Genomic DNA, 12,640 nt, shown 5'->3' with positions numbered 1-12,640 from the left:
GGCCTCTATTTTACGCTGCAGATCAATGCAGATACAGAGAATCAACTCACCACATCGAACTCCTGCATCTTCAGCATGCCCGCAATTGTGACTCCCGATTCCCGCATGTCGGCAATCGAGAACCGTGTCTTCCTGCCCGGTGCAAGCAACGTTATCCAGCAGTATCGGCATCCCATTACCGTACCCAAAGACAGCCCTAGACAGAGCCTTCAGTGCGTCACCTAAACCCAATTCCCGGCAGACGACGGCGGCATTCGTCAAGTCCCAACGGTCATCACAGATGGTTCCCCATTCACCACCAGCGTAGACCTCTACACGCCCCTCATTTAGGGTAGCACCATTTACCAAACGGACTTCAAGGCGAAAAAGTATTAAAGAAAATGCAATGTTATTTCTTTCCACATTAAAGGTGAACTATGTAATGCAAATTCTTCCTCACTTTGAAAAGCAACTCCTGAGAGAAGTGTGTTTAATAACACTATGAATTCTATCTGTGCGCAAAAAAAGAAAAAGAATTAAGGCCAAATAAAAAAGTCTCCGGTTTCTGGTATGCGCGCACGTTGCCGTAGCCATGCGCGTCGGCAAAATGAAAAAGTTTTTTTTTCAATGAAAGATGACGTCTCAAAACCACCAAACTCACTGGTTTGACTGGAATCCTGCTGCTGCACAATTTCAACTTGTTTTTAGATGGGGTTATGATCGAGAATAAGCTTTATGTGGCCTCTCTGGTCTCCCATAATATTGGCACTAAGTTTAGTCGGGCACCATTTGCAGTCATCAGCCGACATTTGAAGCAAAAAAAATCAGGTAAAAAAAAAAAAAAAAAAAGACGCCTCGCCGCACCACTTTTTGGGCAAGCTCCATACCAGAAACCGGAGACTTTTTTGGGGGCCTAATGAGATGGAATGTTATAGCTGATTAGGGTTGTATTTTCTAATTTAACTTCTCTGTACACAGGTTCTGTAAACATATTTAATATACACTATGTGATGAAAAAAAGGTGATTCATTCTGTACCTGCGGGCTGGCATGTGACGCCGGCGTCGTTGGTATGGTTGCAGTTGTGGATTCCAATGCCGGCATGTCCACAACTCTCTAGGTTGATCTCGCGTCCATTACAGATGAGATCGTCGAGATAAATCGGCCCTGTTCCACTTCCGAATGATCCACCTTGCGAAGCTCGTATTACACCAGGGAAACCGAGCTGTCGGCATGCTACTTGGGCGTCTTCCAATCCCCAGAGGTCCCCACACACTGTACCCCACGTGCCGTTAAAAGAGATCTCCAGTCGGCCTTCGTAATGGTGGCTTCCGCCTACAAGGCGAAGTTCAGCTTAAAAAAGGGAAACAAGAATCAATGCAATTATTCTTTTATCCTATAGTATGCCAACTGTGGGAAGCTCTCAAGTGGGTTTTTTTCCAGGTTTTGACAATGAACTGCAAAAATAATTTATCAAGTCGTCAGCCAAAAAAAAAAATAGAATAATGAAAAATGTGATAAATATTATTATCTCAGGACGTCGACATTTTTCTGAGTCTCTCAGTAGGTCGTCAAGAGATGTCAGGACTTCCACATCAAGAATGACAAATCCATAGCTCCGCTTATGCTTAAACAGTGTCTTAAAAGATAAATATCCTTAAAGCTTTAGTCCATCATTTGCAGCCATCCGAAAAGTAACTGGCGTAATTATTGTTGAAAAACAAACTTGGTTGAAAGATAGTAAGGAAACTATCCTCCCTGTGAAATTATTCTTTCTGGGAAGCTGTCATTTTGAAGTAATTAACGAAAGAAGGCATTTCCAACGGTGATTCTTAAGAAGCACCGTAGGAAAATTTAAATTAGTAGTTCGTTTTGTTATTCAGCGCAGCGCGCACAAGCATTGGAACGACGCCCACGCGCGCGTGGTTGTTATAATTCGTCGGATCAGTGCGCTACGTCGCGTATAGCTGCAATTCAAAACAATTCAAAACATGATTCAGTAACTTTTGATTTGAAATTGAGATCTTAGAATGCTGTTTTTCTCGGAATGTACAGCTGAAGCTTAGCTGAAACTTCATCAGGTTAGTTGTTCAGTATCCTTCATTAGATATTGAACCCTTTTGTTGCTTCTAACAAACAAAATGCACAAATTACAAATGATGGACTATAGCTTTAAACAGTGTCTTAAAAGATAAATGTCCTTAAACATGCAACTTAAAACACTTGTATCAACATAATCCTTCATAAGTTATACAGTGTTCCTAAACAGAACCGTTCACGAAGTGTTTATAAGTGAAACTTTATATGCAATCTTCCTAAACAGAGCCGCTCACGAAGCGTTCATAAGATTAACACGAGTTAAACAGGAGGCTTTAAAATCTGAATAGTTGTATTTTTTTCCAGACAGTCAAATTTCAATACAAGCAGCTGCAAAACTTCATCCGGTTGTTTCAAGCTTTGTTTTTTTTTGTACATGGATACTTTCACAATGAATCAAAGTGGACCTAGGTCTTCTTCTGCATCTTCCCCTTGAACGCGTTACTGTGTTCAGAAAACAAATTAAACATTTACAGAGTGTTCAAAAGTAATTAAACTCTAGATTTTACATTTTACAAAAAACAAACAAACAAACATGTACATAACTGACGCGGTCTCCTGATTGTCTTTTAGGCTGTCATCTGATATTTGAAAGGTACAACAAAAACTGAATAATTCGAATTTACCATAGGCACACGTTTGGCCAGTGAAACCTGCGGGGCAGTTACAGGTGAAATTAGCACTGGAGCTCCTGCAGGTTCCTCCGTTCATGCATGGTCTGCTGTCACAGGGTTCTAAGTTAAAAAAAAAATAGTTCAATTTGAAAATCAAGTTTTCTCAAGTTTTGCAGTGATGATAAGTCATGATTGAACCGTATTGGATTAAAGAAATATGTCGCTGGTGAGGGAAATGCTCGTCCAGTGCAATAACATGGGTCTGTTTTTCAAAGGCCACCTCGGGGCTATTTTCTGGAGGCGCATGGTTTAGATTTTGTTCTAAATAATACAGAGCTGTGATAATTTTTTTCTCGAGATTCTGAGTGGAGGATACAGGAGGGGAAGATGCATCGAAAAGGGTGAGCTTCTTTACTGAGCTGAGGTTTCACGTAGTAGCCCCTATAAATGGGGAAGCCATAAGGCGAGAATTGAACACGCATTTCAAAATTAGCCAACAGGAGCTCTCATCATATGCATCGTAATGGATTCAGTGGGCGTGCAGATATCAACACATAGACGGACAGCCACTGAAAGCGACGCCACTGATAAGAGCCATAGGCATCATCAAAATAGACATAAAGGACTTAAATGACGTAAAACTTTGTTTTTATATGCACTTTAATTGTTATGGGCACTAGTGGTGGTCCGCGTCCCCATATGGCTCTCAAAGACAAAAACCGAATTTAAACAAAGCGTGACGTCACTATGTCTCAGGTCTAGTTTACGAAGTATGGACGTGGCTGCCATCAGTGTTCATGAGGCAACATCTGTTGTAGCCTACATGATTACAGTTCCTTCGCCACTCTGAACTTTTTTTCACCTATATACCTCTGTTCTAGTACCACTCCCTGTATATGTATCTGACCCTTTGCATGCGCCTTCAATGTTTGTTTTAGAAAAAGAATATTTACGGCATGATAACTTACCACACCGTACTCCTGCATACCCGTCACCGAAAATGCTGCAGAAGTCGAATCCCGGGTCACTATGTCTGCAAGCGAAAATCGTCTCTTCGTTTCCCGTACACCTTACATATGACAGCAGAGTGACAAGGCCGAAGCTTTGTCCAAAGGACAGAGCCCGCACGGCTCTCGAAAAGCCCAATTCTTTGCAAATAACTTCGGCTTCAATGATACTCCAAACATAATCACCACATATGTTTCCCCAGATGCCGTCCCAAAATATCTCCACTCTTCCCTCGTTAGAGCTGGACCCGCCAACCAAACGCACTTCAAAAAGAATTAAAAACATGTCTTGTTATTTCATACGTCTTTTTACCACAATGTAAATGATTTGTTTTACTCGCATGATATACATAATGCACCTTAATTTGTTTGATTGCAATCTGGCATATAAATTCTAACCTTTTACGCAAATCTTTCTGGTCATCTTGCCATATCAATGTGAATAAACAATTAACGTGATAGGATATCATGAATATTACGGTTGTTTGTAACAAAAAATGTTGTAAGAATAAGTTTCCCTTAGGGCCTAAAGTGCACCATTTTGTCTGTTTTTTGGGGTTCATTCCATGCATGGCGGCAATTCAAAATATCGAGAGGACTTTCCATTTAGTACAAACTGAAAAATGTAATCCTCTTTTTTTAGCCTTCATAATTGTTTTTAAGAGTCTCTGGCTTAAAATTACCATGTAAATAAGTCACAGTGATAGTGAATTAAGATATTTTGAATTAAAACAGACAGTGTTATCGACTAAAGGAGCACTTGAAGTGTCCCATGTTATCACAACGTTGTCTGTTTGAATACTGTATTTTCATTGGTCTAGAACGATCACGTGTTAAGTTTATATAAAGCCATGGTACACTCCCTGTGGTATATCATGTACGTGATACCGCTTGTATCGCTTGTATGGCCTGTATGTGTTAAAACGCTTGTATTGTTGGTACCCACGCTATTTTCACCATGTTTTCATATAATGAGAGGAAGCAGTGAACTAGGCGACGACCAGCTGTTTTCGAGCACGCGACATGCATGTGAGCAGGCGCGGATTTTTTTAGACGGGGGGCACACTGTTGGAGCAAAATTATTTGCTCCGAGAACTAATGCGAGCGCGGCGCGGAGCGCGAAGCCCTTACGGCGTGGGGTCCGGTGCCCGCTTAAGGGGCCCGAAAAAAAATTGGATTCTAGATGCTCTGTGGTGCAATCTGAGGCGATTCCTGGCTCCTTTCCCCTGAATTAGTTGAGCAAAAATGTTTAAGATTTTAAGGATTTTTTTAAAACATACCCTTACTTTTACAATTTTTAAGTTACTGTGTGCTTGAAAGTCGAAAACCATTTTACGTCTTTATATTTTCTTGCTTTTTATTTTGGAAAAGGAATTGTATTGACTTCGTTTTGTAAACTGTTGCAACGGTGCGTCGTGGCATTTGCTCCGAGGACTAATGCGAGGGCGGATCACGCCTGTCTTACGGCGTGGGGTCCGGGGCCCGCTTAAGGGCCCCGGAAAATTTAGAATTCTAGATGCTCTGTGGTGTATTCTGAGGGGATTCCCTTTTCCCCGGAGTTATTTGAGCAAAACGTTTTAAGATTATAAGGATGTTTTTCATTGGTTTATAATATACTCTTGCGTTTACAAGCCTTTTCAGTTTCTTCTGTTCTTCACTTGTATAACCAAACATTTTTGTCTGCATAGTTATTTCCGTGCTTATTTTTGAAAAGGAATTGTATCTTGCAAGGATGAGTATAGGGCATCTTTCCGAAGACCAATGCGGAGCGCGAACATCTTTCGGCGTGGGGTCCGGGGCCCGCTTAAGGGCCCAGGAAATTTTGGATTCTAGATGCTCTGTGGTGCAATCTGAGGCAATTCCCCGGAGTTATTTGAGTAAATTGTTTTAAGATTATAAGATTTTTTTCATTGATTAAAATATTCTCTTGCTTTTACAAGCCTTCTCAGTTTCTTATCACTTGATACCATGTATTTTCGTCTGCATGTGTCTTCGTGCATTATATTTTTGAAAAAGGAATTGTAAAAACTTAGTTTGTAAACTGGTGTAAGGATGCTTTCTAATGTTTTGTTTCAAGTTGAAACTTTCAGTTTATCAACAAGAAGAAACCGCTTGAACATGTTAATTGAATTCAAGTTTAAAATTAGTGTAATTTAATCAAACTAAAACAGAGGAGCAATTAGCCTGCATTGTAACTTCACAGCTCAGTTTTATCTCATGACTACAGAAATTAATCATACGGTCATCCAAGTTTCTCCCTCTTTTTTTGCATAATGTAAAATGCCAAAACATTTTAAAGAAATGTTCTTTTAATTCAGTCAAGTTTCAATTTCAAGAATAGGGCCTATTACACGTGCATGTATTTGTAAATAAACCATCGGCAGATCGGCGGCGCAGCAAGACAAATTGTGTGAGACACTGCGTCTGGTCTTTACATTATAATAGACATCGGGTCTTTCGGCGCCATGATTGCAATTTCCACATGGTACAATTTTGAAGGTGGATTCGTCATTTAGTTATGTAAAAAAAAATTACAGTAAATAATTGTTGATGATAACGTACGTTGAGAAATAAACATCAGGAATAGGTGTATACCTCCCGGTCCGGCACGGATGCCGGCCCGCGTCGCCACCGGCGAACTACGATCAAATTAATCTCGCTTGCAATTCAAAAAGCAACACACTTGCTTTCTGTCTAGCTTGCAAGAGCATGTCTCGAGTGCTAAAACTTGCCTTTGGGCAATAACTGCTGATTGTTTTCGTCCTCAGACAAACAGATCTCTTTTATGTACCAAACTTATCAGATTTGTATTTTCTGCAACGCGTAGTAACGTCAAAACCCAACTTTTGGATCTCAACTTTCTTCGTTAAAAAAACGTTTTATGGACGGATCCATGACCTTCAGGGGTGTTACAATTTTTTTCAGGGTTTTACATCGTTTCTCGAATAAAGTCTTTACGAAAATTATATGATGACGTGACGTTGAAGAAGTCAATTTAAAACAAGGTCATGTTTTGGACTCTGTGAAAATAGTATAATTTGTAATTCAAAAGCATGTGGAACTGCTGGCAAATTGTTCTTACTAAAACACACCCTTGATCAATGGTGTGGTCCAAAGAGCACTGCGGAACGTGTGTTTGTCGCGCACATAAAGCTGCATGTTCGTAGAGAATAAATCGTGTACGTTCGTATGAATCGCATGTAATAACGGTATATGCAGGGTAATACGTACGTACATGTACGTACGTACGGGGTACGTACGATGGGATCGCGGTTTATTTCGAAGCTTTTCGAGTCGAGTACGCAATGTTTGCAGGCTCATGTTTAATATCGGCGCCGGTATTTTTGTAAGGAGGTTCCCTCCTCCTTCCCTCACCTCCCCTCTTTTTCCCCCTTCTATTCCTTTTTTTTTTTTTTTTTTGGACTCAAATTTGACGGGGGGCACGTGCCCCCGCGGCCCTCCCCTGGATCCGCGCCTGGTGAGTTGACGTACGACTGTCGTTATTGTTGTGTTTGCTGTTGTTTGTAATCGTGATTTTTAACATCAAAATCCAAAGAATCCAAGACAAGGGTATAACAAAAACTTCGCCTCGGGTGCTATGCGCCCCGAGGGTGCTTAAAACGTCACATTCCACATCACAGCAGTCAACAATTGTTAAATATTGCACAGTGTGTTTGCAGGCGTAAAGATGATCTGTTCTCCACTCTTCAAATACACATTATTTTGAAAAAAAATGCCTTCATGTTAACAAACGCATGATTTTCACGATGGCTTGGGTTCGCAAAATTCTTATCTTTGTATCCATTTTCAAATTCAGAAAGTAGGTGGCCCAGACCGCTACCTGTACATGTATGAATGCAATACAAAGATAAATTTGCAACAATTATTGAGTTTCTATCTACGAGATGGAACCAATTTATGATCCATGACAATATTTATATTAAAAGGGTTTGCAAAGAGGTATTAAAGTTACCTGCAGTGGAGCAGATGACTCCAGCATCCTGAAAGTGAGTGCAGTTTCCGACTCCCATACCGCCTTGCGGACATCTGTCTAGACTCGATTCAGCACTGGTGCACATAAGGCCGGCCAAGTGAATTGGTCCCATTCCACTTGGAAAAGCACCGCCTTGGGTCGCCTCGATGGCATCAGGGAAGCCGAGCTGCCTGCAAGCCACCTGGGCATCAGGTAGTCCCCAGGAGTCCTCACACACCGTACCCCATTCACCGTTGAGGAAGACCTCAATACGACCCTCATTACGGATGTGGCCGTCTTCAAGACGAATATTGGCTGTATGAGTTGTTTGGGGGAAACAATCAAACAATATATAAAGCAGCTATAGGCTTAAAAACAAATTAACTAACATTAGAACTGTAAACAATTCCTTATGTGTCTCCTTATTACAAAGTTGACAATAAGCTGTAAACATATTGGGTAAAAATCGAGGAAAGATGAACTGCCGATTTACCACAACGGACACCAGCATCCTCATAATGACTGCAGTAACGACTTGCAGCCCCGCCATGCTCGCAATCAAACAACGTTTTCTCATTGCCATGACACATGAGATCATGCGGCAGTATCTCAAGATCATAATTTGAGCCGAAGAATGCATCTGAGAAAGCGAATGTTGCTTCGCCGAAACCCAGTTCTCGGCAGACGACAGTAGCATCGCTGGTGTCCCAACCATTGTCGCAGACGGTTCGCCACGCCCCATCATAAAACACTTCCACACGGCCTTCGATGGAGCTGGAACCATCGACCAAACGAACTACAAGACCAAAAAACACAGTGATTTCCATATAAATATAGGTGTTATGTCTGGATTAAGTCACGTTTTCTCAAACTGCAGGAGTTTCTGTCACTCACAAACCGTTTTACCATTGGTGCACTAAATGGAAAGGCACCCAGTTTGGTGCGCTCCATCCGCGTATGTCGGAGATTGTCACAAAAATTATGCAGGGGTGAGGATATCGTCACTGCAAAAGTGACAATCGACAGGTCTTGTGTGGGGCGGCCCGGGGGGGCTGCACAATTGATAGGCGCACAATGGCAAGGAAATCCTCCCGAAGGAGTTAAAAGTCTACACATACTGGTAGCACTTAAACAATTTGAAAATTCTTGCAAGATTTTCTGGATCTATTCAGTTCTATTAAAGACATTCACGAAAACTGATTGTGAATATTTAGTAGAGTCTTCAAGATGATGTTCCTTATTAGCCTAACTTTCGAAAATAATCTGTTCCTTGTTTCTAGAAAGTATAGTTTCGAGTTAAATAGAATATAAGAGTTTCATCGCTAAGCACTTGCAAGAATTAAAATACATTAGTCTTTGTTTTACACACCATTGGGCAAAGAATCAGATCCCTCTGAATTTTAAGCTATGGTATATATGGCTTATAAAAGTTCATCTAACAAATTCACATGCTGGAGACGGTTATTTAATTGGTAAACCTGCTGTCAGTCATTATTAACCCTGGGAGCAGCTTCGCAAAAAAAAATCACACGGAGTTACCATGTGGAGAATTTTATCACCACATGTGTTTCTAGGTCAATAACCCCCGCATGCCTGTACATACACAAGATATAGGTCATTCACATCGTCGGGGATTGTCTTCAACCTGTCTGAGCTCTGGGTGGCACGAGGGGTTGACACAAAGGGATCGGCGGCACAAAGGGTTTGGCTGCCATTTTCTCCAATTACCGCACAAAGGCATGAGCCGCAATCTTGGCTTCTGTCTTTCAACACTCCTTACTCCGGAGTGGCTAGGGTCTGGCCAATGGGAGTCTACAGGCTTGCGGCGTATAGTAGGGGTGAGGATTAGATGGAAGCTTGGCCTAATTGGCCAATCAAAAAAAAAATGCCCATATTTGGAAAATGTGGAGAATTTTATCACCGCTTCGCTGCTTGGAGGGTTCATTAAGCTGCATTACCTGCTGGAGAACAAACAACGGCAACATCCATTGTATGATTACAAGCATGGACCCCGACCCCGCTGTGCTGACAGCTCTCTAGGCTGTTGTCTGTACTACTGCACACAATATTGTCCAGGTGAATCGGCCCGCTCCCATTCCCGTAAGACTGGCTCGTTGTCGCTTCAACGACACCAGGAAATCCCAACTGTCGACAGGCCACCCGTGCTTCTTCCTGTCCCCAAGAGCTATCACAGAGTGTGCCCCATGTACCGTTGAGGAAGATCTCGATCCGGCCTTCGTTAGGGGTTCTGCCTCCGATGAGACGAAGTTCAGCTGCGAGAGGAGTTCAGATTGGATGACAAATTGATGTACACTTCCATTACATTGTAGACTTTTGTATATTATCCGCGCCAAAAATGAAATCAGGAGACTAAGTGGCCCAACATACATTTACAGACAATGAATCGTAACCTCATCACCACGTCATCTCATAATAAGTACCTTCGACACCACAAACTGTTGCATGGAAACAAATAAAGTCCACCGATACTTGCTTCATTGTTGCTTTAAAACATGTGAAATAATAACACCCGACAGTTATTCTAGAAATTTGAATATTACAAGTCAATCACGCATTGCAGGTTAATCCAAACAACAGGCCTACAAACTTAACCACAACTACCAGAAAAAAAAAATATAAGAACAATTTTTTTCACCAACATGTATAGCCTATAGTCACAGAACACTGCAAATACTGAAAACAAAGTGAAAAATAATCTGTACCATAATCGCACGTGCGTCCGCTGTATCCCTCGGGACAGAGGCAAGTTATGTTTCCCAATAGCGTACTGGTGCAAGTTCCTCCATTATTACACGGGTCGCTGTCGCACGGTTCTGTTCAGAACGGAAAGATAAATGGTTCAATGTTCGCGAAGTCTCCATTATTTTTACGAGAGCTTGTTTGAATGGCAATTACAATACCCATGGGCAGCAGGCCTAAGAACTTGATTTTCAAGTGAAAGTGTTTCTGTCGTGTGGTTCAGCTACAATCGGTGATTATGTCGGCTCAGCAAAAATTGTCATCTTATGGAGGAAAGGAAAAAAATCTGTCCACATCTACTAGGTGAGTGGTCGTCATATTATCAACTACTTTGCATTTCAAATTGCTTACCACATCGGACCCCAGCATCCTCATAATGTCGACAGTCGTGGAGACCCAAGCCGTTGTGAGGACAATCAAATATTGTATCTTCGTCACCACTGCACTGAACATTGTCGAGTAGTATGTCAAATTCGTCCCCTTGGCCGAATGCAGCATACCGCAGGGCCTGAACTGCTTGGGAGTAGCCTAATTCACGACAGACGACATTGGCGTTGATGATGTCCCAGTAATTATCGCAGACCGTCCCCCAAGCACCATTCCAGAACACTTCAACACGACCCTCGTTGGAGCTTTGACCGTCTGCCAAACGAACTGTAAGCACAGACAGCTTGTAATTTGATATGTATTGCAATATATTGAAATCACTTAATGTTATATCAATAATGCCCCGGTTTTGGCTGTTTGGGCTTAGTTAAGCCAGTTGAATTGTCCACCGTGGACAATCAACAATTCTATTTTTTTCTTTCTACAATCTTACCTTTTGGATTGCACACGATGCCTGCATCGTTGGCATGAGTGCAGTTATGTATCCCGATTCCGCTGTGGGTACAATTCTCAAGGTTGCTTTCTTGGCCGGAGCACATGATACCGCTTAGATGAATCGGCCCTGTTCCTCTCCCATAAGATCCACCTGGAGTAGCCTCCATACCACCAGGGAAGCCGAGCTGCCTGCAAGCCACCTGGGCGTCCTCCAGTCCCCAGGAGTCGGCACACACCGTACCCCATTCACCGTTCAGTAGTACCTCAAGCCGCCCCTCGCTGCTGACATTACCGCCAACAAGACGAAGTCCAGCTGAGAAAAGTATTCAATAAAAAAAATGAGTGCCTGCACAAAATTTAATTCAGAGTCAATCATACTATTCGCCCATCGTTGGTCGAATAATCAACCCATTTTACCCATTTTTTTTTGTTTTAATGTAAAAGTCAATGGGGTAAGACCAAGTTAATTAATTCGAAAGCCCGATATACTGGATCCGGGTTACCGTAAGGTCAGAGCCAAATTCTGCTAAATGCACATCCAAAATCTGTCAGATTTATCAAAATTCTGCCAAATTCCCCGGAATTACTCGAAATACACTATATACACTTAAAATCACATGCAGAGTGGTACTTTTGCCTAAATTAAGGTTCAAATTATATTATAAATAATTTATAGTCTCATAAAGATGTTGTGAAATTATCGCGTAAATTTCGGGCAAAACGCGGATCCGGCCATGGCGAAGTCCGTTTCCTGGTGAACCTCAGCACCTAGACCAGCCAACCTGTCCCTTTATGCAAGGGTTTGTTTGAAAGGATTGAAGCTTTTTTTAAACAAATGTATCATTTTTTGTTCAAATTTGCTGTTTTTCTGTCAAATAACCATTTTTGCAGAATTCTGCCAGAAATCTGCCAAAAAAATCCATTCTGTCAAATTTTCTGTTTTTTTAACCAAAATTCTGTAAAAGTTAGCCGAAAATCAGCTAAAACGGTCGCCCTGTACTGGATGTACCCTGCGGTGGAGTGCATGGATAGTAAACCTAGAAGTAAGACCATCAAGCCTAGGTTGCAAAAGTCGATTCTGGAACGTTGCTTTAAAGGTGAAATCGCCTGGTGCAGGATTTCACCATTTACGGATATCCTCCAGTTCGCTCTAAAAATGTTGGGTAAAACACTGTTGGCAATTTTTGCCCAAACTTGGTAGGAATTTGCCTTATTGTTGGTTAATTCGGGTAAACATTGACCAAAGAGAGCAGGCGGTTGGTATGTTGACCAACAGTGAGCAAAATACCAGCTGATTTGCTCTACATTTTTGTTTAGTGTTTGAGAATTTCGCATTTCTGAACGGGAAGGAAATTGCCGCAAAAAAGCAATGTCTTCCCATCATTTCCC

The 12,640-nt window shown here is 41.7% G+C and overlaps 1 protein-coding gene across 5 annotated transcripts in view; it reads right to left on the bottom strand.

Annotated features, from left to right (window-relative positions):
- LOC119740886 overlaps positions 1-12,640 on the bottom strand; it is a 59,518-nt gene that overhangs the window by 36,217 nt on the left and 10,661 nt on the right. For all 5 annotated transcript variants that reach the window (XM_038216349.1, XM_038216352.1, XM_038216350.1 and 2 more), the window contains exons 12-21: positions 11,250-11,564; positions 10,781-11,083; positions 10,393-10,503; positions 9,628-9,942; positions 8,163-8,465; positions 7,670-7,984; positions 3,658-3,960; positions 2,702-2,809; positions 1,017-1,331; positions 51-353 (exon numbers count right to left, since the gene is read on the bottom strand). In XM_038216349.1, the coding sequence (XP_038072277.1) occupies positions 51-353; positions 1,017-1,331; positions 2,702-2,809; positions 3,658-3,960; positions 7,670-7,984; positions 8,163-8,465; positions 9,628-9,942; positions 10,393-10,503; positions 10,781-11,083; positions 11,250-11,564 (2,691 nt within the window). The remainder of the gene's footprint in view (positions 1-50; positions 354-1,016; positions 1,332-2,701; positions 2,810-3,657; positions 3,961-7,669; positions 7,985-8,162; positions 8,466-9,627; positions 9,943-10,392; positions 10,504-10,780; positions 11,084-11,249; positions 11,565-12,640) is intronic.

This window comes from Patiria miniata, unplaced genomic scaffold, assembly GCF_015706575.1.
Source record: "Patiria miniata isolate m_02_andy unplaced genomic scaffold, ASM1570657v1 HiC_scaffold_5, whole genome shotgun sequence".
NCBI classification, from domain to species: domain Eukaryota; kingdom Metazoa; phylum Echinodermata; class Asteroidea; order Valvatida; family Asterinidae; genus Patiria; species Patiria miniata.
The sequence above is the reverse complement of the archived record's forward strand: the minus strand, read 5'-3'. Positions and strand labels throughout refer to the sequence as shown.